The sequence below is a fragment of the Callithrix jacchus genome, chromosome 9, assembly GCF_049354715.1.
Source record: "Callithrix jacchus isolate 240 chromosome 9, calJac240_pri, whole genome shotgun sequence".
Classification (NCBI taxonomy): domain Eukaryota; kingdom Metazoa; phylum Chordata; class Mammalia; order Primates; family Cebidae; genus Callithrix; species Callithrix jacchus.
In genome coordinates this window covers 63628095-63652542 of record NC_133510.1, presented here as the reverse complement: position 1 = coordinate 63652542, position 24448 = coordinate 63628095, and the positions used below count along the sequence as shown (strand labels likewise).

At 46.4% G+C, this 24448-nt stretch overlaps 2 protein-coding genes across 50 annotated transcripts in view; both read left to right on the top strand.

Annotated features, from left to right (window-relative positions):
• Window positions 1-9664, top strand: part of IKZF4 (IKAROS family zinc finger 4) — a 29244-nt gene extending 19580 nt beyond the window's left edge. For all 49 annotated transcript variants that reach the window (XM_035256485.3, XM_078336469.1, XM_078336457.1 and 46 more), the window contains 4 exons: window positions 500-667; window positions 5666-5815; window positions 6594-6725; window positions 7318-9664. In XM_035256485.3, the coding sequence (XP_035112376.1) occupies window positions 500-667; window positions 5666-5815; window positions 6594-6725; window positions 7318-8078 (1211 nt within the window). In that variant the 3' untranslated portion in view covers window positions 8079-9664. The remainder of the gene's footprint in view (window positions 1-499; window positions 668-5665; window positions 5816-6593; window positions 6726-7317) is intronic.
• A 5911-nt stretch (window positions 9665-15575) lies between these two features.
• Window positions 15576-17730, top strand: RPS26 (ribosomal protein S26). Its single transcript, XM_002745614.7, has 4 exons — window positions 15576-15607; window positions 15857-16034; window positions 16659-16789; window positions 17124-17730. Exons 1-4 carry the CDS (start codon window positions 15605-15607, stop codon window positions 17157-17159), a joined length of 348 nt encoding a protein of 115 aa, XP_002745660.1. The 5' UTR covers window positions 15576-15604; the 3' UTR covers window positions 17160-17730.
• Window positions 17731-24448: the final 6718 nt, after the last annotated feature.

Genomic DNA, 24448 nt, shown 5'->3' with positions numbered 1-24448 from the left:
ATTAGCGGGCATGGTGGTGTGCGCCTGTAAAGCCAGCTACTCAGGAGGCTGAGGCAGGAGAATCGCTTGAACCTGGGAGGCAGAAGTTGCGGTGAGCCAGGATTGCGCCACTGCACTCCAGCCTGGGCAACAGAGCAAGACTCCATTTCAAAAAAAATTCAATTAAAAAACCCAGAAAACCTCCTCTTCTCAGATTCCTCAGGCTTTGGGCTCCTAGGGCAGAGTGTAGCCTGTGGGGCTTAGTTTTTGGTAACAGTCTTTTGGCCTCGTGTTCCAGGCCCCTCTCCCTGCCACACACCTCTCATCCACACCTTCCCCAAGGTAAGACTATTCCCAAGGGATCTTAATAAAGCAGGATTTGTGTGCATGGGACTTCTGCCCATCAGCAATGTGTTCAGAGCACCTCTCTTTGGGCAAGGTAGGGTAGAGGGTGGGGGGATAGGTTCATCCTTCAAAGTTCTTCACATGCAGTCCTCTGGGTTTGTTCTTTCACTTGCAGGTGAAAGGCCCTTCCACTGCAACCAGTGTGGTGCCTCCTTCACCCAGAAGGGGAACCTGCTGCGCCACATCAAGCTGCACTCTGGGGAGAAGCCCTTTAAATGTCCCTTCTGCAACTATGCCTGCCGCCGGCGTGATGCACTCACTGGCCACCTCCGCACACACTCAGGTCAGTGACTGTCCAGTGGGAGGAGGGAGTGAGGCTCCAGCACACCCAATATGTAGAGCTCAGTGATTTATCTTATATTTGGCGAGTTACAGTATCTGTCATTGAGGAGGGGAGAGCATTTACAGAGCAGATAGGGCCCCCTGTCTCTCTCATCCATCCTCTAGGCAGCAAAGCCCCATCGGGAATTTGGGAGACACCTTGATGGTTTATATCTACCATAGTCTGTGACTTGGAACAAAATAAATATGGGCAATATTCTTTTGCTTTTTTAATTAATTAATTTATTTATTTTTAAGAGATGGGGTTTCACCATGTTGGCCAGGCTGGTCTTGAACTCCTACCCTCAAGCAATCCACCCACCTCGGCCTCCCAAAGTGCTGGGATTACAAACGTGAGCCACCTCACCTGGCCATATGGGCAAGACTCTTGGCTGTTAACAGTCAGCCTTCCCTGACTTTTGTTTGTTTGCTTTTTCAAGACAGGATCTTGCGCTGTTGCCCAGGCTGGAGTATAGTGGGGCAGTCTTGGCTCACTGCAACCTTGATCTCCTGAGCTCAAGCCATCTTCCTACCTCAGCTTCCTAAGTAGCTGGGACCACACTCGCCACTACACCCAGCTAATTTTTGTATTCTTTTTTAGAGACAGGGTCTCCCTATGCTGCCCAGGCTTATCTTGAAGTCTTGATCTCAAGAGATTGGCCCACCTCAGCCTCCCAAAGTGTTGGGATTACAGGCATGAGCCACTGCGCCTGGCCTTTTCTAACTTGTTTTAGATTGTTGATGCTGCAATCCATGCCCTATTACCCCCAACATCTTTTTTTTTTTTTTTTTTTTGAGACAGAGTTTCGCTCTTGTTACCCAGGCTGGAGTGCAATGGTGCGATCTCGGCTCACCGCCACCTCCGCCTCCTGGGTTCAGGCAATTCTCCTGCCTCAGCCTCTTGATTGGCTGGGATTACAGGCACGCGCCACCATGCCCAGCTAATTTTTTGTGTTGTTAGTAGAGACAGGTTTTCACCATGTTGACCAGGATGGTCTCGATCCCTTGACCTCGTGATCCACCCGCTTCAGCCTCCCAAAGTGCTGGGATTACAGGTTTGAGCCACCGCGCCGGCCCACCCCCAACATCTAAGCTCCTGGGAGATCCCTACTCTCATTCCCGTTTGCCCCAGGCCTCACACCTGTCATCATCTTTACCCTCCTTCACTCTACACCACTAGAGGTCTTAGGCAACCAGTCTGTCCTCTTCTTTACTTCCTGATGGCTCCTGAAAATATCCATGGGCCTCTCAAACTGGAAAAAAGGGAGCCTAGGACGTCCAAATAGGAAAAGAGTATCCTATTTCTGTTCTCTATCCCAAGAGGTTGTCACCTTCCCAGATGCAAGATTAAGTCTAGAGGGTGCCTAGAGATCAATGTTTTGAAGAGTGCTGGGAAACTGGATTAACAAGGTTTTCTAGCCCAGTAAGGACTGTTTGAGTCAGTATCTGTCTGAATCAGCTGGACAGATAGCACTTTTTAGGTGTTTTACTAAGCTTTAGGCTTTTGACTTGGACTTGGGAAGAGGCCAGGAGCTGAGCTGGCAGGAAGGAGGAAGCTCAAGATTGGGAAAAGGCAGGAAAAAAGGAAAAGGGGAAAGAATTAGTAGGGTCTGTCCTTGGAAACTTTCCTGGCTATTTTTCTCTTTTCTTAAACTCTCCTGAGCCAGGATTTAAAGGGACAAAGGAATAATTTCACCACCCTTTACTTTCTCCATCCACTTACCTTGTTCCAGGTTCTCCCACCTTGTAACTGGGACCTCTTTATCTCTATGTATGTGGAGAAACAGGGAAAAAGATCATCATTGATTCATGCTTTATATCTACAGAGCATTTCACTTGTGTTTCTTCATGTGATCCTCCTAACAGTTCCAAGGTAGATGTGATTATCCCTATTTTGTTGACAAGGAAAATAAAGCTGTTGGGGGGAATAATGACTTGGAGTCACATAGCTATTCTGCAGCCTATCTGGAACCCCATCAAGGTCCCGTGCCAGAAATATGTACTCCTTTTCCTCAGAAAAGGGCCTGCTCCCCCTGCTGGTTTGGAAAAAGGATAGCTTGGCCCCTAGAATTCCTACCAACTACACAGTGAGGTCAACTGGGTAGATTTTGGATGTTGTTCTGTAGACTCTTAACAACAGAAGCAGAGCCAGGGTCAGTGGCTCATGCCTGTAATCCCAGCACTTTGGGAGGCTGAGGTGGGCAGATCATGAGGTCAGGAGTTCAAGACTAGCCTGGCCAACATGGTGAAAGCCCATCTCTACTAAAAATACAAAAAATTAGCCAGGCGTGGTGGCGGGTGCATGTAATCCCAGCTACTTGGGAGGCTGAGGCAGGAGAATCGCTTGAACCCAGGAGGTGGAGGTTGCAGTGAGCTGAGACCGAACCACTGCACTTCAGCCTGGGCAACAGAGCGGGACTCCGTCTCAAAAAAAAACCAGAAGCAGACACAGATCTACTGTTGCATTCCATCTCTGTGAGGTGCTTTCTGTTGTAACCCATATAATAAGAAAAAAGAGACTAGATATATGTTCTCACTCATGTGGGAGCTAAAAAAGTTGATCTCATAGAAGTATGGAGTAGGCTGGGCACGGTGGCTCACACCTATAATCCCAGCACTTTGAGAAGCCAAGGCCAGTAGATCACTTGAGCCCAGGAGTTTGAGACCAGCCAGGGCAATGTAGTGAGACTTCATCTCTATACAAAAAAAAAAAAAAAAAAGTTAGCCAGGTGTGGTGACACACACCTGTAGTCCCAGCTACTCGAGAGGCTGAGACAGGGAGGATAACTTGAATCTGGTAGGTGGAGATTGCAGGGACCTGTGATCACGTCACTGCACTCTAGCCTGAGTGACAGAGTGAAACTCCATCTTGGGGGAAAAAAAAAGAAGTAGAGAGTAGAACAGTGGTTACCAGAGGGTGAGAAGGGTTGGGAGTAGGTGGATAGGGAGAGGTTGGTAAATGGGTATAAGCTTACAGTTAAACAAGAGGAATAAGTAGTAGTGTTACACAGCATAGTAGAGTGATTGTAGTTAACAATCATTTATTGTATATTTCAAAGTAGCTAGAAGTGATGATTTTGAATGTTCCAAACACAAAGAAATGATCAATGTTTGCTGGGCATGGTGGCTCACGCCTGTAATCCCAGCACTTTGGGAGGCCAAGGTGGGCGGATCATGAGGTCAGGAGATCGAGACCATCCTGGTCAACATGGTGAAACCCCATCTCTACTAAAAATAACAAAAAATTATCCAGGCATGGTGGCAAATGCCTGTAATCCCAGCTACTCAGGAGGCTGAGGCAGGAGAATCTTTTGAACCCAGGAGTTGGAGATTGCAGTGAGCCGAGATCACGCCACTGCACTCCAGCCTGGGTGACAGAGCGAGACTCCATCTCAAAAAAGAAAAAAGATAAATGTTTGAGGTGAAAGATATGGCAATTACCCCAATTTGATGATTATACATCATATACATGTATAAAAATATCATCTGTACCTCATAAACTTGTATAATTATTATGTGTCAATTAAAATTTGAAAAAGAAAGAGAGGCTGGAGGATCATTCCTCTTCCAGATGTTAAACCATTTCCCCAAGGGTCTTTGGGTGGATAGGGACCATGGTGTTCATCTCATCCCTAAAATACAAGGGTTTACAGAGCCTGAGCAAAATGCAGTAGATTGATAGAATCAAGGCCTAGCTTTGGCATGGCAGAATTAGGGGTGACTAGTAAATACCAGCTTCCTAGAGATAACTTCTCCTGTCTCCCTGCATAAAATATATGTATATCTTGTTTCTCTTCACTTTTTTCTCTTCTCTCACAAATATCTCTTATGAGTTATCTTTAGGCTGGGTGTGGTGGCTCACACCTGTAATCCCAGCACTTTAGGAGGCTGAGGCGGAAAGATCACGAGGACAGGAGTTCAAGACCAGCCTGGCCAAGATGGTGAAACCCCGTCTCTACTAAAAATACAAAAATTAGCCAGGCATGGTGGCGGGCACCTGTAATCCCAGCTACTCAGGAGGCTGAGGCAGGAGAATCGCTTGAGCCCGGGAGGTGGAGGTTGCATTGAGCCAAGACTGTGCCACTGTACTCCAGCCTGGGTGACAGAGTGAGACTCCTTCTCAAAAAAAAAAAAAAAGTTATCTTTAAATGAAGTACCACTCTGTTTTCCAATTTTTTACTTCAGTAGAAATAAGATCTTTATGACCTGTTCTTTATTACAAGCACATAAACAAACTAACTTGGTGTTCTCTTCTTTTTAACTCTTCTCTGTTCTTTTATTCTTTTCCTCTTTTCAGAATTACTGTATCAGTGATGGGCTTTCTAGGTCTCTCTTGGTATCTCAGTGTAGAGAGACAGAAAGGCAAAATAATCAGTAAACCAGGCTAGGGCTGGAGGTCAAAATACAAATAAAGGTCAATGAAAACTGCCCCCTCCCCACATTGGGGAGATCTAAGGGCTCTCATTTCTGTCATGCCAGCCCACCAATTTCCCCCAAACCAAAGCAGATAGTTCGTAAGCAAAAAGTCCCCTTGTCTGATAAACAGCACTTACATCCGCTTGCCAAATGGAAAGGTTAAACCACAGTCTGGGCCCCAGACTCTGAAATCCTGCATTGGGGCCTGCCTGCCTGCCTGCTAGGGATGATCCCCTACAAGGTCCCTGGGTCTTCACTTCCTTTGAGCAGCAATTTGAACATCCTGAACAAGCCCACCACCAGTCTGAATCCACATGCCCTGGGATTCCCTTGCTCCCATAACTGTACATTTTCCCTCATCACCAAATATGGTTATCTGTCCATGGTTGCGGCTCAAGTTGGGGAATGAACAACAAGCAGAATAACTCAATTTAGCAACATCCTTTCCTCCCCATACCAGTGTATACTTGCTCCTGGCTGAATGTGCAGAGCCAGGGCACAATAAGACATAGCTCTGATGTCATCTTTCTTCTTTCCTCCACAGTCTCCTCTCCCACAGTGGGCAAGCCCTACAAGTGTAATTACTGTGGCCGGAGCTACAAACAGCAGAGTACCCTGGAGGAGCACAAGGAGCGGTGCCATAACTACCTACAGAGTCTCAGCACTGAAGCCCAAGCTTTGGCTGGCCAACCAGGTAGGGCTATTGATATAGTACTGGCGAATGAAAGGGGGTGGTGAGAGGGAGTGATGGACAAGGGTGACTCCAGCATCTCCCCCACCGAGGAATGAAGTCTGTGGAACAGGGGATAACCCTGTAAATCTGCCAAGCACCCCATTCCAGGTACCCCAGTTGGTGCACAGCCTTGTCTGTGGTGGGTGCCTTAGGGAGATGGAGAGGTAGAGGAAGTTTGGGTCTATATCCTTAGTCAATTGGGAGAGAGAAAACCCAAGAAGTATAAAACCAAGGGCCAAAGCTGGGCGCAGTGGCTCATACCTGTAATCCCAGCACTTTGGGAGGCCAAGGCAGGCAGATCATGAGGTCAGGAGTTCAAGACCAGCCTGACCAACAAAGTGAAACCCTGTCTGTACTAAAAATACAAACATTAGCTGGGCATGGTGGCGTGCACCTATAGTCCCAGCTACTCAGGAGGCTGAGGCAGGAGAATTGCTTGAACCCAGGAGGTAGAGGTTGTGGTGAGCTGAGATCACGCCACTGCACTCCAGCATGGGCAACAGAGCAAGACTTCATTCAAAAAAAAACAAGGGCCAGATGTGTATTATTGTCCCCAAATGATCTGAAATGTTGCTGGGGTGAGCTTTAGGTAGGGTAAAGTAAACAGAGCCCAGTTTCCCAGGCATCTGGTATGACCTTCCTTGGCTATTGACCTGCTGGTTTTCTCCAGGCAAAGATTGCTGGGCCAGTGCTACTCCTACTCAACTACTACTACCTGTCCCCACCTCCTTCCCACTAGGTGACGAGATACGTGACCTGGAGATGGTGCCAGACTCCATGCTGCACTCATCCTCTGAGCGGCCAACTTTCATTGATCGTCTGGCCAACAGCCTCACCAAACGCAAGCGTTCCACACCCCAGAAGTTTGTAGGTAAGAATCCAGTTGGAAAGAGATACCAGCTTAAAGACACAGCTCAAATACATCTGAGCTGTATGGTCTGGAGATTTGGTTTAGGGAAAGAAAGCAGTCTGGTGGCCTCTGATACTCAAATCTATCCTCAGTACAGGAGGGAAGTAAAGAGGGAGAATGTACTCAAAGAGAGTGGAGAGGGGTTGGCACTGGACTCTTGTGGTGGTTGTAAGGGACAGAGGTTGAGGGATCAGGCTGTCTCTATTTTTGAGAATAACAAGAACTTCAGTCTGTCTGTGTAGGCCCTTAGAGAGTGAGAGAAAGGAAATGAGTATGTGGTTCCCCCACTCCCCAGCACTAGTCATTAGCTCTCTAAGGACCTGGAGCTTTATGGAGCGTAATAAAATGAAGTATTAAACATCAGTGGGCTGGAATTGAGTCCTTCTCTAAGGTTACAACCTAGAGTCAGGGAGCAGTCCCACAGAGACCCTGGAGAAAGTAAAGTAGTAAATAATGTTACATCCAGCCCCACAGGTAAAAAACAAAGAAGTAATCCTGAGGAGAGTGTAGGAATTCTTCAAACCCAGCCCTGCTGAGTTCCTCTTCTCCACAGGCGAAAAGCAGATGCGTTTCAGCCTCTCAGACCTCCCCTATGATGTGAACTCGGGTAGCTATGAAAAGGATGTGGAGTTGGTGGCACACCACAGCCTGGAGCCTGGCTTTGGAGGTTCCCTGGCCTTTGTGGGCGCAGAGCATCTGCGTCCCCTCCGCCTTCCACCCACCAATTGCATCTCAGAACTTACGCCTGTCATCAGCTCTGTCTACACCCAGATGCAGCCCCTCCCTGGTCGACTGGAGCTTCCAGGATCCCGAGAAGCAGGTGAGGGACCTGAGGACCTGGCTGATGGAGGTCCCCTCCTCTACCGGGCCCGAGGCCCCCTGACCGACCCTGGGGCATCCCCCAGCAATGGCTGCCAGGACTCCACAGACACAGAAAGCAACCACGAAGATCGGGTTGCCGGGGTGGTATCCCTCCCTCAGGGTCCCCCACCCCAGCCACCTCCCACCATTGTGGTGGGCCGGCACAGTCCTGCCTACGCCAAAGAGGACCCCAAGCCACAGGAGGGGTTATTGCGGGGCACCCCAGGCCCCTCCAAGGAAGTGCTTCGGGTGGTGGGCGAGAGTGGTGAGCCTGTGAAGGCCTTCAAGTGTGAGCACTGCCGTATCCTCTTCCTGGACCACGTCATGTTCACTATCCACATGGGCTGCCATGGCTTCAGAGACCCTTTTGAGTGCAACATCTGTGGTTATCACAGCCAGGACCGGTACGAATTCTCTTCCCACATTGTCCGTGGGGAGCATAAAGTGGGCTAGCAACCTCTTCCTCTTCCCTCAGTCCACCACTCCACTACCCTGCCTGTAGGCATCTATCCCTGTCCCCACCATTTCCCAAGGAGTTTTCCTTTGTAGCCCCCACTACTGGCTACCTGACCTCACACCTGATCCTGACTCCTCCTCACCTATTCTCCTCCTCTATCCTGACCGATTTAAGCATTGTGATGAAATAGGTCTTTTGCTTATGTTTTTCTTTTTTCTCTTCTCTTATCCCAGCATACAGAGTTATTTATTAAATTGTTGATTTTTTTTTGCCTTTTTTTTTTTTTTTAACTTATATCAGTCACTTGCCATTCCCCTACCCTCCTGCCCACAGCTCCTTTCTACTTTAGGCCAATTTTTCTCTTAGATCTTCCAGCAGCCCCAGGGGTAGGAAGCTCCTCTTAGTACTAAGAGATTTCAAGCTTCTTGCTTTAAGTCTTCACCTTTTACATTATCTAATCCTTCAGTTTTGATGCTGATACCTCCCCCTGGTCCTACCTTAGCTCTGTGGCATTATATCTCCTCTCTGGGACTCTTCAACCTGGTACTCCATACCTCTTGTGCCCTCTCACTTTAGGCAGCTTGCACTATTCTTGAATGAATGAAGAATTATTTCCTCATTTGGAAGTAGGAGGGGCTGAAGAAATTCTCCCCAGGCACTGTGGGACTGAGGGTCCTCTTGATGTTCCTCTAGTAATATGAGTTCCTCAAAGCCTATATTCAGGATCTCCCTCTAGGATGTGATAGATCTGGTCCCTCTCCTCGAACAACCTCTCCACACTGCTCTAGTCCCTTCAACCTACGGGTCTATTCAGTGGTGGCTTTTCTCTCCTTGGAGTGCCCCAATTTTATATTCTCAGGGGCCAAGGCTAGGTCTGCAACCCTCTGTCTCTGACACATTGGGAGCCACAGGTGCCTAATTAGGAACCAGGACACGGGAAAGGGGTGGGTCAAAATTCTTCTCTTTCTCCTCCACCCCTCAAACTTCTTCACTAGTGACCTTCCTAGGCTCTCAGGGGCCCCTTCAGTCCCCATTGTATGAGAAACTAGTGGGTTGCTGCCTGATGACAAGGGGTTGTCTCAGCCCCTCAGTCATGCTGCCTTCTGCTGCTCCCTCCCAGCAGGATTCACCTTCTCATTCCCGGGCTCCTGGACCCTGTTCTTAGGATCAGTGGCAGGGAGAAACGGGTATCTCTTTTCTCTCTTCTAATTTTCAGTATAACCAAAAATTATCCCAGGATGAGCATGGGCATGTGCCCTTCACCCCATTCCACCCTTGTTCCAGCAAGAATGGGATGGGTACAACTGAACTGGGGTCATCCTTTACTGTCCCCTTCTGCACTCAGCTCCCAGACACAGGGTAGAGGGGGTACTTCTCCTGGCTACTGCAGAGACCCCTGGCTATTTGAGTAACCTAGGATTAGTGAGAAGGGGCAGAAGGAGATACAACCCCACTGCAAATGGAGGTCTCTTCCTACAAGAGTTTTCTGCCCGAGGCCACAGCCATCCCACTCTCTGCTTCCTTGAGATTCAAACCAAAGGCTGTTTTTCTATGTTTAAAGAAAAAAAAAAAAAAGTAAAAACCAAACACAACACCTCACAAGTTGTAACTCTTGGTCCTCTCTCTCCTTTTCTCTTTCCTTCCGTCCCCTTTCAACTTTCTTTCCACATGTCCTTTCCTATTGGCTCTTTTGCCTCCTACTTTTCTCACTCCCTATCAGGGATATTTTAGGGGGGATGGTAAAGGGTGGGCTAAGGAACAGACCCTGGGTTTGGGGCTCCTAAGGGCTCTGAGAGGAGTCTACCTTACCTTCTTATGGGAAGGGAGACCCTAAAAATCTTTCTCCTCTTTGTCCTCCTTTTTCTCCCCGACTATGAGGTTTCCCCAAGAGAACCAGATTGGCAGGGAGAAGCATTGTGGGGTGACTGTTCCTCCTTGACAATGTAGCAATAAATAGAGGCTGCCAAGGGCAGAGAATGGGGAGGTTAGCTCAGAGAAGAGTGGTCTCTAGAGAAAGGAAAAATCCTCAACAGCACCCAGGGGTGCTAGCTCCTTTTCAGAATGTCAGCAGAGCTTAGTATCTGGGCTTTTCCTGAACTATTCTGGTTATTGAGCCCCTTCCTGTTAGATCTACCCGTCCCACCTCTTCTGTGTCTGCTGTGTATTTGGTGACACTTCATAAGGACTAGTCCCTTCTGGGGTATCAGAGCCTTAGGATTCCCCCATCCTCTTCCCCAGTCAGCTGTGGCACCTGTAACCTCCCGGAACATGAAGGACTATGCTCTGAGGCTATACTCTGTGCCCATGAGAGCAGAGACTGGAAGGGCAAGACCAGGTGCTAAGGAGGGGAGAGGGGGCATCCTGTCTCTCTCCAGACCATCACTGCACTTTAACCAGGGTCTTAGGTACAAAATCCTACTTTTCAGAGCCTTCCAGCTCTGGAACCTCAAACATCCTCATGCTCTCTTCCAGCTCCTTTTGCATTAAAAAAAAGGTAAAGAAAAGAAAAAAAAAAAACCCACACACTGAAACCCACATGGAGAAAAGAGGTGTTTCCTTTTATATTGCTATTCAAAATCAATACCACAAACAAAAAACTTTCTAAATAGACACTTTTCCAGACCTTTGTTTTTTTGTGTCAGTGTCCAAGCTGCAGATAGGATTTTGTAATACTTCTGGCAGCTTCTTTCCTTCTGTACATAATATATATATACATATATATATTTTTAATCAGAAATTATGAAGAACAAAAAGAAAAAATAAACACAGAAGCAAGTGCAATACCACCTCTCTTCTCCCTCTCCTAGGGTTTCCTTTGTAGCCTATGTTTGGTGTCTCTTTTGACCTTTACCCCTTCACCTCCTCCTCTCTTCTGATTTCCCTTCCCCCTCTTTTTTAAAGAGTTTTTCTCCTTTCTCAAGGGGAGTTAAACTAGCTTTTGAGACTTATTGCAAAGCATTTTGTATATGTAATATATTGTAAGTAAATATTTGTGTAACGGAGATATACTACTGTAAGTTTTGTACTGTACTGGCTGAAAGTCTGTAATAAATAAACATGAGTAATTTAACACCTCTGGTTGTTTTCGCAGACTTCCTTGTATTGCTTTTCTACGAAGAGGGAGGGGTCCTCCTTGCAGCTTCTTGTACCAACTACTGAACAGTTTAGAAGGTTAACCAAAACAGAAGAATTTTCAGCCTAGAATGGGAAATGTAGGAGATTTTCCTACCAGGAAAGAGTGCCTTCAGGATAGGAAAGGAAGTCTGACTTGCCTGTCTGCCCAAAATAGAAATTAATCAAACATTTGTTGAGTACCCACTATGCAAAAAATATTTTTTACTGGTGAAAAAATAAAAGCCCAAGAGAAAATAAATACCTTGTCCAAGGCTCGTCAGCCAGTAAGTGACAGAACCAGAATTTGAACCCAGGGTTGTGTAACTCCAAAACATGTGCTTATCTCTTTATGCCAGGGAATGCAGCCAGTGAAATGTTTAAGCTAGAAAAATCAGAAGTAGCAACATCAATTTGTTTCTGTCTTGAATATTAACTACTTTGTTTCCTTCACTCTGAACTTTTTTCTGTTCTCTTCCATCTACCTCATTGCTATTCCATACACTAATGTCTGCCTTCTGTTTTCCAAGAGACTACAGTGAAGTGAAAATTAGACACTCCTATCTAGAGTATATCATTTTACATATCCCATTGAAACTGACAAATTCAAAGTTAAAACTGACAGAGAAGCTGGACTGGTGGAGCACACTTGTCATCCCAGCTACTTGGGAGGCTGACTTGGGAGGATCACTTGAGCCTAGGAGTTCAAGAACAGCCTCAGCAACACAGGGCAACACCATCTCTACAAGAAATTTTAAAATTAGCTAGGCATGGTGGTACATACCTGTAGTCCCAGCTACTCAGAAGGCTGAGACAGGAGGATCACTTGAGGCCAGGAGGTTAACCCTGTACTGAATTTTGATTGTGCCACTATAGCCTCCAGACCCATCTTAAAAAAGAAAAAGAAAAAAAAAAAGGCCAGGTGCAGTGGTTCACACCTGTAATGCTAGCATTCTGGGAGGCTGATGTGGGCAGATACCCTGAGCTCAGGAGTTAGAGACCAGCCTGGGCAACATGGTGAAACCCCATCTCTACTAAAAATACAAAAATTAGGTCGGGCACAGTGGCTCACGCCTGTAATCCCAGCACTTTGGGATGCCAAGGCAGGCAGATCACGAGGTCAAGAGATTGAGACCATCCTGGCCAACATGGTGAAACCCAGTCTCTACTGAAAAAATACAAAAATTAGTTGGGTGTGGTGGCATGACCCCTGTGGTCCCAGCTATTTGGGAGGCTGAGGCAGGAGAATTGCTTGAACCCAGGAGGCGGAGGTTGCAGTGAGCCAAGATCGGACCACTGCACTCCAGCCTGGCACCTGGCAACAGAGCGAGACTGTCTCAAAAAAAAAAAAAAATACAACAATTAGCCAGGCATGGTGGCTCATGCCTGTAATCCCAGCCACTCAGGAGGCTGAGGCACAAGAATTGCTTGAACCCAGGAGGTGAAGGTTGCAGTGAGCCAAGATTGCACCACTACACTCCAGCCTAGGCAAGAGAGAGAGACTCTGTCTCAAAAAAAAGAAGAAAAAAAGTAAGAAAACAGATTTTAGCTCCAAAAAGTGGGTTAAAGGTTAAAAGAAACCATGATGGGTTGCTGGAGGAAAGGTGAATCTTGTGTGCTCAGACTCTAGAGTGAGTCATGAATGAACAATGGTTTCCATCTGTACCATCTTGGGTGTGAATGCTAAGAGGCCCTCTTGCTACCCTAGTGTCTTCAACTTTGAAGACAACGGGTGGTTGACAGCCATTCCTGCTCAAGACTTAAGCTTTCACCGGGCGCGGTGGCTCAAGCCTGTAATCCCAGCACTTTGGGAGGCCGAGGCGGGTGGATCATGAGGTCAACAGATCGAGAGCATCCTGGTCAACATGGTGAAACCCCGTCTCTACTAAAAATACAAGAAATTATCTGGGCATGGTGGCGTGTTCCTGTAATCCCAGCTACTCAGGAGGCTGAGGCAGAAAAATTGCCTGAACTCAGGAGGCGGAGGTTGCGGTGAGCCAAGATTGTGTCATTGCACTCCAGCCTGGGTAAGAAGAGCGAAACTCCGTCTCAAAAAAAAAAAAAAAAAAAAAAGACTTAAGCTTTCTTTTGCCCAAGGGTTAAGCTTTTTTTTTTTTTTTTTTTTTTTTTTTTTTTTTTTGAGACAGAGTCTCACTCTGCCATAGCCCAATCTTGGCTCACTGCAACCTCTGCCTACTGGGTGCAAGCAATACTCCTACTTCAGTCTCCCAAGTAGCTGGCGTGCACTACCAGTCCCGACTAATTTTTGTATTTTTAGTAGAGAGGGGTTTTCACCATGTTGACCAGGCTGGTCTCAAACTCTTGACCTCAGCTGATCTGCCCCTCCTCGGCCTCCCAAAGTGATGGATTACAGGCCTGAGCCACAGCACCTGGCCTAAGGCTTAAATTTTTCGGATGGCTTTTCAGAGGTAAATGAAACTTATACATATGAATCTTTCAATTAGGGGTCAGAATCACTAATGGGTGATGAAATAACTTTCGTGGTTTATGATCAGCATTTGTTAAAATACGGAACAGAAAAAAACAAATAAAATAGAGAAAAGAACATACCAGTGTACCTTATGACATTTTTTCATGAAGCTTGTGTTTCAGTTTTGTATGTGCAGGTAATTGTGCTTGTGTGTGTAGTGGGTACCAATGTAAAATGTATTCGTGCGATGGATCTGGGTGAAAAACGTTTAAGTCATTAGTCCAGGTTATTCCTCCATCCATTTGTTAGGTGACATACAGCATAGTACAGTGGAGCCAGAATACATACTGCATCTCAGTTCTTCAATCTTTATTTTTTTAATTTTGTTTTTGTTTCTGGGTTGGTTGGTTGTTTTCGTTTTTTTTACGGAGTTTTGCTCTTGTTTCTCAGGCTGAAGTGCAGGGGCTCAATGATCTTGGCTCACCGCAACCTCTGCCTCCCGGGTTCAAGTGATTCTCCTGTCTCAGCCTCCTGAGGAGCTGAGATTACAGAAGCCCAACACTATGCCTGGCTAAATTCTTCGATCTTTTTTTTTTTTTTCTTTCTTTCGAGACGGAGTTTCACTGTTGTTACCCAGACTGGAGTGCAATGGCACGATCTCGGCTCACTGCAACCTCCGCCTCCTGGGTTCAAGCAAATCTCCTACCTCAGCCTCCCAAATAGCTGGGACTACAGGCACGCGCCACCATGCCCAGCTAATTTTTGTATTTAATTTTTGTATTTTTGGTAGAGATGGGGTTTCACCTTGTTGACCAAGATGGTCTCGATCTCCTGACCTCGTGATCCACCCGCCTCGGCCTACCAAAGTGCTGGGATTATAGGCGTGAGACACCGCGCCCGGCCATTCTTCAATCTTTAAAGTGAGGATAATAACAGTACCTACCGGCCGGGCGCAGTGGCTCACGCCTGCAACCCCAGCAATTTGGAAGGCCGAGGCGGGTAGATCACGAGGTCAGGAGTTCGAGACCACTGCGGCCAACATGGTGAAACCCCATCTCTACTTCAAATTTAGTTGGGTGTGGTGGCAGGCGCCTAAAATCCCAGCTATTCGGGAGGCTGAAGCCGGATAATTGCTTGAACCTGGGAGGCAGAGGTTGCAGCGAGCCGAGCCGAGATCGTGCCACTGCACTCCAGCCTGGGTGACAGAGGAAGCCTCCGCCGGCAGGTGGTGGGGTGGGAGGGACATAGCACTTACCTATAGGCTTGCTGAAAGTTAAATGGGTTAATATTTATAAAGGCTCTTACCACAGTGCCAGGCATTGTGCCCACGGGTCCAGAGATAAAAAGACGAATGAGAAATAGCCCCAGCCTCAATGCACTTCGTTGTGGGGTTTTCTCCTTATTGGAAGGAGGGATTCACAAAATGTTTCTCTCATGTTTTCCTCTTCGTAATCCTACACCTACCTAGTAGCAAGACTGTCAGAGAAATGAGCCGAGGGCGTCCCCCGGTGGCGCAGCGTCGCCTTCGGTCTAAGGACTTGGGGCCAGGGGGGCCTCTTGGCTTCGCACTACAACTCCCACCAGGCATCTCTCCTTCTCTGGCCTCTAATAGGGAGTGCGTCTTGTAGTCCAGCGCCGGGCAACTTCCGCGCCTACCGTCGCGTAAACCGGAAAAACTGCACCGCTCAGAATTGTGTCCGGGTCGACGCGGCGCGAGGCTTGTTGGGAGACGCATAACACCGATTTTCTTCCGCCAGCCGGCTAAATAGTCCCATGTGCACGTTGTTCCACGGATAAGTAAACGCTAGGAACGCCTTCCAACCCTGTATTTCAGTAGAAATGCTAAACGTAAAGGAATATTTGAGTAAAGTGAGTTGCCATTCTTGACGCCTGTCACCTACGGTGTGCGCGTAGGGATCTCTCAATATATAAGAGGGCCCTGCCGCTTGTCGCATTCTTTCTCCGCTGAGAGCTTCCAAGATGGTGAGTCCTACTGCGTGGTAAGCGTGGGGGTCGGGTGCGGACTCTGGGATTGTAGAGATTGGAGATCCTCGAGCACGGCTGAGGAGTGGGTAGAGTGTACGTTTGCCCCGGGGCTTGGTGGGATTTGCGGAGGAACAGGAGATCCGAGCAGCGCCTTCCTGGAGGCTCCCAGTGCGGCTTGTAGCCAGAAAGAGCATGAGGCTGGGTAAGTTGCGCGGCCTTCCTAACAGGTTTTCCATCCTGATGTAGACAAAGAAAAGAAGGAACAACGGTCGTGCCAAAAAGGGCCGCGGCCATGTTCAGCCTATTCGCTGCACGAATTGTGCCCGATGCGTGCCCAAGGATAAGGCCATTAAGAAATTCGTCATTCGAAACATAGTGGAGGCCGCAGCAGTCAGGGATATTTCTGAAGCGAGCGTCTTTGATGGTAAGTGAGCCACTGGCGAGAACTGCGTGAGGCTCTCAGTATCTAAAAGCCTTTCCCGAACCTCGACTTATTTACAGGCTCCGTTCGTTGGAGCCTCTCAGGCAATTTCCACGTATTTAAGGTGGTTGCTGGTAGAAGAGAACAGTGTAGTATATTTTCTTGTTTGTTGTTTTGATTCTTCTCTGGGCAGGGGGTGACTTTTTGTGATACAGCACACAGCCTTTACTGTGAGGTAAAAGTTCGCCTGTTTCGGGTCTGAGGTTCCAAAAAACACTAGGAATTTGGTAAATTTGACAATTCTTGTATTATTGATTATTTGTAGAGAGCAAAGTTCAGGGTAGGCATTAGGGCTGGTGTAGCTGTTGAAGGAACTGGATTCTCGGTTTGTTGCATTCAAAGTGTCAGTCTGGTCCTTGTAGTGTTAAGATGAACTCACGTGGGATGTTACTCATTTGTAAAACTTAGGGTTGTACGTCAGCTGCTTTGGGGGTACTTTTGTGTGCCTGACAGGCATTTAAATAAGTTTGGCTTTACTTGATGTAAATATGGCAGATGCTGTTGGTTCGCGTAACAAAAAAGCAATGTAGGTATATGATACCAGTATAACTATTTTCTATTCCTTAGCCTATGTACTTCCCAAGCTCTATGTGAAGCTACATTACTGTGTGAGTTGTGCAATTCACAGCAAAGTAGTCAGGAATCGATCTCGTGAAGCCCGCAAGGACCGAACACCTCCACCCCGATTTAGACCTGCGGTGAGTATTTTAAAAGGAGACTGGAAGCCAGGGCAGTGATGGTTTAAATTAAGATCTTTGCCTCAGGTTAAGGTGTAGGCAGATGAGACCCACGCCTAAACATGCTTATTAGAGACACTGCAAAGCAGTGTTAGAATCAGAATTGGTTTTCAGTGTTCTGCCTCCACCTCTACCAGCTTCCAATGCATTTGTAGCTTGAATACATTGAGAGGATGGTGTCAAGTTATTTGAGGGAAGGAAGTCTTGGATTCATGGTTTTTAATTTATTCTTTTGTTTTTGCTTTTTTTCTTCGCTGCAGCACAGAACAAATTCACTCTTCTTTTTGTCTTTCAGGGTGCTGCCCCACGACCCCCACCAAAACCTATGTAAGGAGCTGAGTAAAAGACTGAAGATAACTATTCTCTGGAGAAAAATAAAATGGAAATTGTACTTGATATTGCTTATTAAGTGTATCTGTGCCAGATAGGGTGGGGATTTTGTGTGTGTTAGACCAAGTGTGAAATAACAAGCAGTATTTTCGTGGGGAAGAAAGCTTATTTATGTAATCAATTTTTTGTTGTTGGTGGTGGGGAGGGGTGGGAGATGTAGTCTTGCTCTGTTGCCCAGGCTGGAGTGCAATGATGCTATCTCAGCTCGTTGCAACCTCTGCCTCCTGGGTTCAAGCGATTCTCCTGCCTTGGCTTTCCAAGTAGCTAGAATTAGAGACATGTGCCATCACACCCAGCTAATTTTTTGTATTTTTAGTAGAAATAGGGTTTTACCATATTGGCCAGGCTGGTCTGGAACTCCTGACCTCAGATAATTAACCCCTTAGGCTTCCCAAAGTGCTGGGATTACAGGTGTGAGCCATCTTGCCTGGCTATTCATTTAATAAACCTTGTTTGCAGTCATATCCTTGGCTTCACAACTTGCTGTGTGAAATAAAAAGTTGAGGCACCTGTGACTGTTGCATTCATTCAACTGCGTCAATTTTAAGTTGACATTCTAAAACTGGGTACAAATTAGGAGAATAAGGAAAAACAGTTGAGAGAGGAGCATATTGTGAAGTGACTGAAAATTGAGGTGTTATACCCCTGGAGGGGGACTTGAATAGTAGGTGGCTGTCTTAAGGATAGCGTCAGAGCCTAAAAGGATTCATGTTCAGATCCTTACTTTCCTACCTTGGAAAAAGTCACTAAAGACAGTTGTAGAAACCTGAGACATCCCAGGAAGTATAGAGATGGTGTGTGACAACAGTTTTGTCCTTGAATTCAGGGAAAAATAATCTATTTGGGAGTAAATCGTTCTTACTGCCAGTAAAAGGTTAAACCTATATAGTGTGGAGATTTTAAGACACTTGGGAGCTGCCTGCACTCCTGTCCCCTTTCACGCAGTTCTACCTCAACCTCCCAAATTGCTGGGATTACGTGCATGTGCCAGCTAATTTATTTTTTTGGTAGAGATGGGGTTTCACCATGTTTGCCAGGCTGGCCTCAAACTCCTGACCTCAAGTGATCCACCTACCTTGACCTCTCAAAAGTGCTGGTGGTGTAAGCCACCACACTCAGCCTAAGAAGGGTAGAGTAAGTGTGGAGGTTGTCTTGTTAATTGAATGCACTCCTCCACAAAAGTTCTAGACAGGAACTGCTGAGCTGACTTGATTATCAGTGTACCAGTGCATGTACTGGAATACCTGTGGCAAATCTTAGAGTTTTGTAAGCACATTAAATTTGGCAATATAAATCCTTTAGGGAGACTCAAGTTATCACTGTCCTTCCTTTACACTTACTACACTGTAATAACTTCATCACACCAAGGGTAAACAGGAAGTGACAAGAAAATTAGAGGTCCAAGGCAAAAATGGGTGCTGAATCTGATCCTAAATTCCAGCTTGCTCTGTATGACCAGATTCAAATACTAAATCATGGCTGTAGTTGTACTTCGAGAACTGATCAAGATTTCTCTTGAAGTGTAGAGGCACAGCCTGTCACATGGGTTCTAAACCTTTTCTGAGTTTACAAACTCAAAACATACTCTTGGTTCTAAGTACAGAGTATGCTGTTTGATTCTGTCTCCAGGAATCTCACTCTGTTGCTCAGGCTGCAATGCAGTGGCGTGATCTCAGCTCACTGCAGCTTTTACCTCACAGGTTCAAGCAATTCTGCTTCAACCACCCAAGTAGCTGGGATTACGGACTCCTGCCACCATGCCTGGCTAATTTTTTTTTTTTTTTGAGACGGAGTTTTCGCTGTTGTTACCCAGGCTGGAGTGCAATGGCACGATCTCAGCTCACCGCAACCTCTGCCTCCTGGGTTCAGGCAATTCTCCTGCCTCAGCCTCCTGAGTAGCTGGGATTACAGGCACGCACCACCATGCCCAGCTAACTTTTTTTGTATTTTTAGTAGAGACAGGGTTTTACTATGTTGACCAGGATGGTCTCGATCTCTTGACCTCGTGATCCACCCGCCTCGGCCTCCCAAAGTGCTGGGATTGCAGGCGTGAGCCACCACCCCTGGCCCGCCCGGCTAATTCTTGTATATTTAGTAGAGACGAAGTTTCATCATGTTGGCCAGGTTGGTCTTGAACTCCTGATCTCAAGGGATCTGTCCGCCTCAGCCTCCCAAAGTGCTGGGATTACAGGTGTGAGCCAGTGCGCCTGGCCAGGAATCTGCATTTTAATAGTTTCCCAAGTGACTGTGATGCAACTGGTCAGCAAACCATACTGCAGAGCAAATGTGAAGGGATTGTTGACTTTTTTTATTGATGGTGAATCCTGGGTTCCAGAAACCTGTGAAGGGGTTTCAGGAGATGGGTAAGAGTGCAAATGGGGTCAGAAAGGGCTGCATGGGAATTCGAATCTGAGAGATGTGGATTGAGCTGCAGTCCTGGGCTTCTGGTGACTGCACGAACAGGTGCAACGGAGTCCTGGTGAGCATCAGGCTCACAAGCCAAGTGTGCAGTGTGATCTGGAGTCCCAAGTCACGCTACCTACAGATCCAAGGACCCTGACTTCACAGCTGCCTCCAAAAGCTATTTTCCTACCCTTTTCTCTCTGCTCTCTTGTCTCAGATCAGTGTTGCATTCATCATTTTTGAAATATGAGAATGTGTGGGAAGGGAGCAAGGTGAGATAGGCCCAGAAACATTGGGAGGGGTGTGGGGAGCAGTTGGAGAGAAGCGATAGATTGGGGTGGGGAGGAAAAACAAGTCTCCCTCCCACATCCCCGGACCCCAAAAAGAAGTTCTTAGGACACATCCATTTTTCTAGGGTAATGTACTATTTACCCTGATCCAGGCACTCTGGATGAAAGTTAGGTGGGTGGCTTCCTGGCTGTGGCTCACGCCTGTAATCCAGCACTTTGGGAGGCCAAGGCAGGTGGATCACCTGAGGTCAGGAGTTTGAGACCATCCTGACCAACATCGGGAAACCCTTTCTCTACTAAAAAATGCAAAATTGGCCGGCTGCGGTGGCATGTGCCTATAATCCCAGCTACTTGGAAGGCTGAGGCAGGGGAATCGCTTGAACCCGGGGGCAGAGGTTTCAGTGAGCCAAGATTGCGCCACTGCACTCCAGCCTGGCAAAAGAGCAAAATTCCGTCTCAAAAAAAAAAAAGGTGAGTTCCTTAGTTAACAGTTAAAGATGATCTCACGGGTAAGAAGTCTGCCAGGCGCGGCGGCTCAAGCCTGTAATCCCAGCACTTTGGGAAGCCGAGGCGGGTGGATCACGACGTCAAGAGATGGAGACCATCCTGGTCAACATGGTAAAACCTAAAAATACAAAAAATTAGCTGGGCATGGTGGCGCGTGCCTGTAATCCCAGCTACTCAGGAGGCTGAGGCAGGAGAATTGCCTGAACCCAGGAGGCGGAGGTTGTGGTGAGCCGAGATCGCACCATTGCACTCCAGCCTGGGTAACGAGCGAAACCCGGTCTCAAAAAAACAAAAAATAAATAAATAAAAAGAAGTCAGGCCTCACTGATGTTAGTACCTCGGGAAGACCATAGAGGGCAGTATCATGCAGCAGTTAAGAGCCCAGCTTCAGAGTCTGACAGACCTGAGTTTGAATCCTTCCTTCACTCTGGTAGCTTTGTGTGTAGCCTTAGGTAAGTTACTCTATCTAAACCTCCAAAATTTCATTTAAAAACACTTCACAAGACCATTTTGAGAACTAAATGAAATAATCTATGCAAAGGACTTTGCAAAGAAAGTGCCAGATAATGCAACATTACAAATGGCAGGGGTTACTATTTTGGGCCCAGCTTTATGCTTTGTAAGTCTTTTTTTTTTTTTTTGTGAGATAGTCTCGCTCTGTTGCCCAGGCTGGAGTACGGTGGCACCATCTTGGCTCACTGTAACCTACACCTCCCAGATTCAAGCAATTCTCCTGCCTCAGCCTCCCAAGTAGCTGGGACTAGAGGCATGTGCCACCATGCCTGGCTAATTTTTTGTATTTTTAGTAGAGATGGGGTTTCACCATGTTAGCCACGATGGTCTCAATTTCCTGACCTCGTGATCCACCCACCTTGGCCTCCCACAGTGCTGAGATTACAGGTGTGAGCCACTGCACCTGGCTGCTTTATAAGTCTTAAAAAATCAAATTTTTTGTTATAGATTTATTGAAAGTAATTGAAGTACAATACATTGTAGGTATTTAAAGTGTACAATTTGAAATTTTTTTGTTTTTTTTTGTTTTTTAGAGACAGAGTCTTGCTCTGTCACCCAGGCTGGAGTGCAATGGTATGATCTCAGCTTACTGCAACCTCCACTTCCTGAGTTCAAGCGATTCTCCTGCCTCAGCATCCAGAGTAGCTGAGTTTACAGGCATGTGCCACCATGCCTGGCTAATTTTTGTATTTTTAGTAGAGACAGGTTTCACCATGTTGTTCAGGCTGGTCTCAAACTTCTGACCTCGTGATCTGCCCGCTCTGGCCTCCCAAAGTGCAGGGATTACAGGCATGAGCCACCTTGCCTAGCTGAAAAGTTTTGACAAATGTGTATACCCATGAAACCATCACTATCTATACTCAAGATAATGAACATACAGGTCACCCCACAAATTGCCTCTTACACCTTTGTAATCTCACCATCCTGCCACTCCCAGCCCTGTCCCCAAGCAACCACTGACCTGCTTTCTGCAACTATAGATTAGTTTGCATTTCTAGAATTGTAGAATTATACGTAAATGGAATCCCACAGTGTATATGTGTGTATACTAAAAATATGTAAATTAGCCAGGCATGGTGACAGGCACCTGTAATCCCAGCTACTCGGGAGTCTGAGGCAGGAGAATCGCTGGAACCCAAGAGGTGGAGGTCGCAGTGAGCTGAGATTATGCCACTGTACTCCAGCCTGGGCGACAGAGTGAGACTCCATCTCCAAAAAAAAAAAAAAAAAAAATTCAAATAACATTTCTACGAACATTTGTGTACAAAGTCTGTGTGGACATATGCTTTCTTTTCTCTTGTGTAAATAGAGTCATGTGCCCTCAAGCACAGGGATATGTTGTGAGAAATTCATCCTTAGGCAATTTAGTCATACAAACATCTTAGAGGTACTTACACAAACCTAGACAGTATAGCCTACTACACACCAAGGCCATATGGTAGAGCCTCTTACTCCCAGGCTACAAACCTGTGTGGCATGCTACTGTACTCAACTCTGCAGGCAATGGTAACACAATGGTATTTATGTATCTAACCATATCTAAACATAGAAGAGTTACAGGCCAGGCACTGTGACTCACACCTGTAACCCCAGAACTTTGGGAGGCCAAAGTGGACTAATTACTTGAGGCCAGGAGTTCAAGACCAGCCTGGCCAACATGGTGAAACCCTGTCTCTACTGCAAATACAGAAATTAGCCAGGCGTGGTGGCAGGTGCTTGTAGTCCCAGCTACTCAGGAGGCTGAGGCAGGAGAATCGCTTTAACCCTGGAGGCAGATGTTACAGTGAGCCAAGATTGCACCATTGCACTCCAGCCTGGGTGACAGAGCGAGACTCCATTTTGAAAAAAAAAAAGAAAGAGAAAAGGTACAGTAAAAACATGGCATTAAAGATTAAAAATGGTCTGCCTGTAGGGGGCACTTACCGTAAATGGAGTTTGCCGGACTGGATGTTACTCTGGGGGAGTCTGAGTAGTGAGTGAACATGAAGGACATTACTGCGCACTACCATTGACTTTATTAACACTGTACACTTAGGCTGCATTAAATTTGTTTTTAACATATTTTTCTTCAATGACAAATTAATCTTAGCTTCCTATACCTTTTTAAAATTTTCTGAGATAGTGTCTTGCTCTCATCACCCACGGTGGAGTGCAGTGGCACAATAATGGCTCATTGCAGCCTCCACCTGAGTGACTGGAATTACCTTTTGTAATAACACTTAGTTTAAAACACAAAAACATTGTACCTCTGTACAAAAATATTTTTTTCTTTATGTCTTTATTCTACAAGCTTTTCTCTATTTAAAACATTATTTGTCTTTTCTTCTTTTTTTTGAGACCGAGTCTTGTTCTGCCACCCAGGCTGGAGTGCAGTGGTGCAATCTTGGCTCCCAGGTTCAAGCAATTCTCCTGCCTCAGCCTCCTGAGTAGTTGGGACTACAGATGCCCGCCACCATGCCTGGCTAATTTTTATATTTTTAGTAAAGATGAAGTTTCACCTTGTTGAAGCCAGGATGCTCTTAATCTCTTGACCTCATGATCTGCCCATCTCGGCCTCCCAAAGTGTTGGGATTACAGGCGTGAGCCACTGCACCCAGCCAACTTGTTTCTTATAAGTAGAAAAAATACACTCAAGGCCGGGCATGGAGGCTCACAACTATAATCTCAGCACTTTGGGAGGCCAAGGCAGATAGATCACGAAGTCAAGAGATCGAGACAATCCTGACCAACATGGTGAAACCCTGTCTCTACTAAAAATACAAAAATTAGCTGGATGTGGTGGCATGTGCCTGTAGTCCCAGCTACTCGGGAGGCTGAGGCAGGAGAATTGCTTGAACGCAGGAGGCGGAGGTTGCAGTGAGCTGAGATCGCGCCATTGCACTCCAGCCTGGGTAACAAGAGTGAAACTCCGTCTCAAAAAAAAAAAAAAAAAAGAAAGAGTACACTCTAAAATAACAATAAGAAATAGAGTAAATACATAAACCAGTTACAGTCATTTATCAAGTAGTATGTACATAACTGAATATGGCATACTTTTATACAATCAGCAGTGCAGTAGGTTTGTTTACACCAGTTTCACGATAAACGTGAGTAATGCATTGTGCTATGATGTTATGATGGCTACGTCTCTAAGCCATAGGAATTTTTCAGCTCCATTATAATCTTATGAGACCACCATCATTAATATGGCTATTGTCAACCAAAATGTCATCATATGGTGCAGGACTTTATCTAGGAGTGGAATTACTGACTGGGTGAGTCATATAGTAGGCACATACTTAACTTGTTGTTTTTTCTCTGAGTCTGCTTGCTAGGGAATATACTTTTTAAGAGACCACTGCCAGTCATGGTGGCTACACCTGTAATCCCAGTGTTGTGGGAGGCCGAGGTGGGGGGATTGCTTGAGGCCAGGACGTGGCGGTTACAGTAAGCCAAGATTCTGCCACTGCATTCCAGCCTGGGTGACAGAGCAAGACTCTGTCTCAAAAAAAAAAAAAAAAAAAAAAAAGAAGCTAAC

Coding starts and splice junctions, on each gene's coding strand:
- RPS26 (XM_002745614.7), top strand. Junction 16,035..16,658: donor TGAAGCGAGCGTCTTTGATG/GTAAGTGAGCCA, acceptor TCTATTCCTTAG/CCTATGTACTTCCCAAGCTC. Junction 16,790..17,123: donor CACCCCGATTTAGACCTGCG/GTGAGTATTTTA, acceptor TTTGTCTTTCAG/GGTGCTGCCCCACGACCCCC.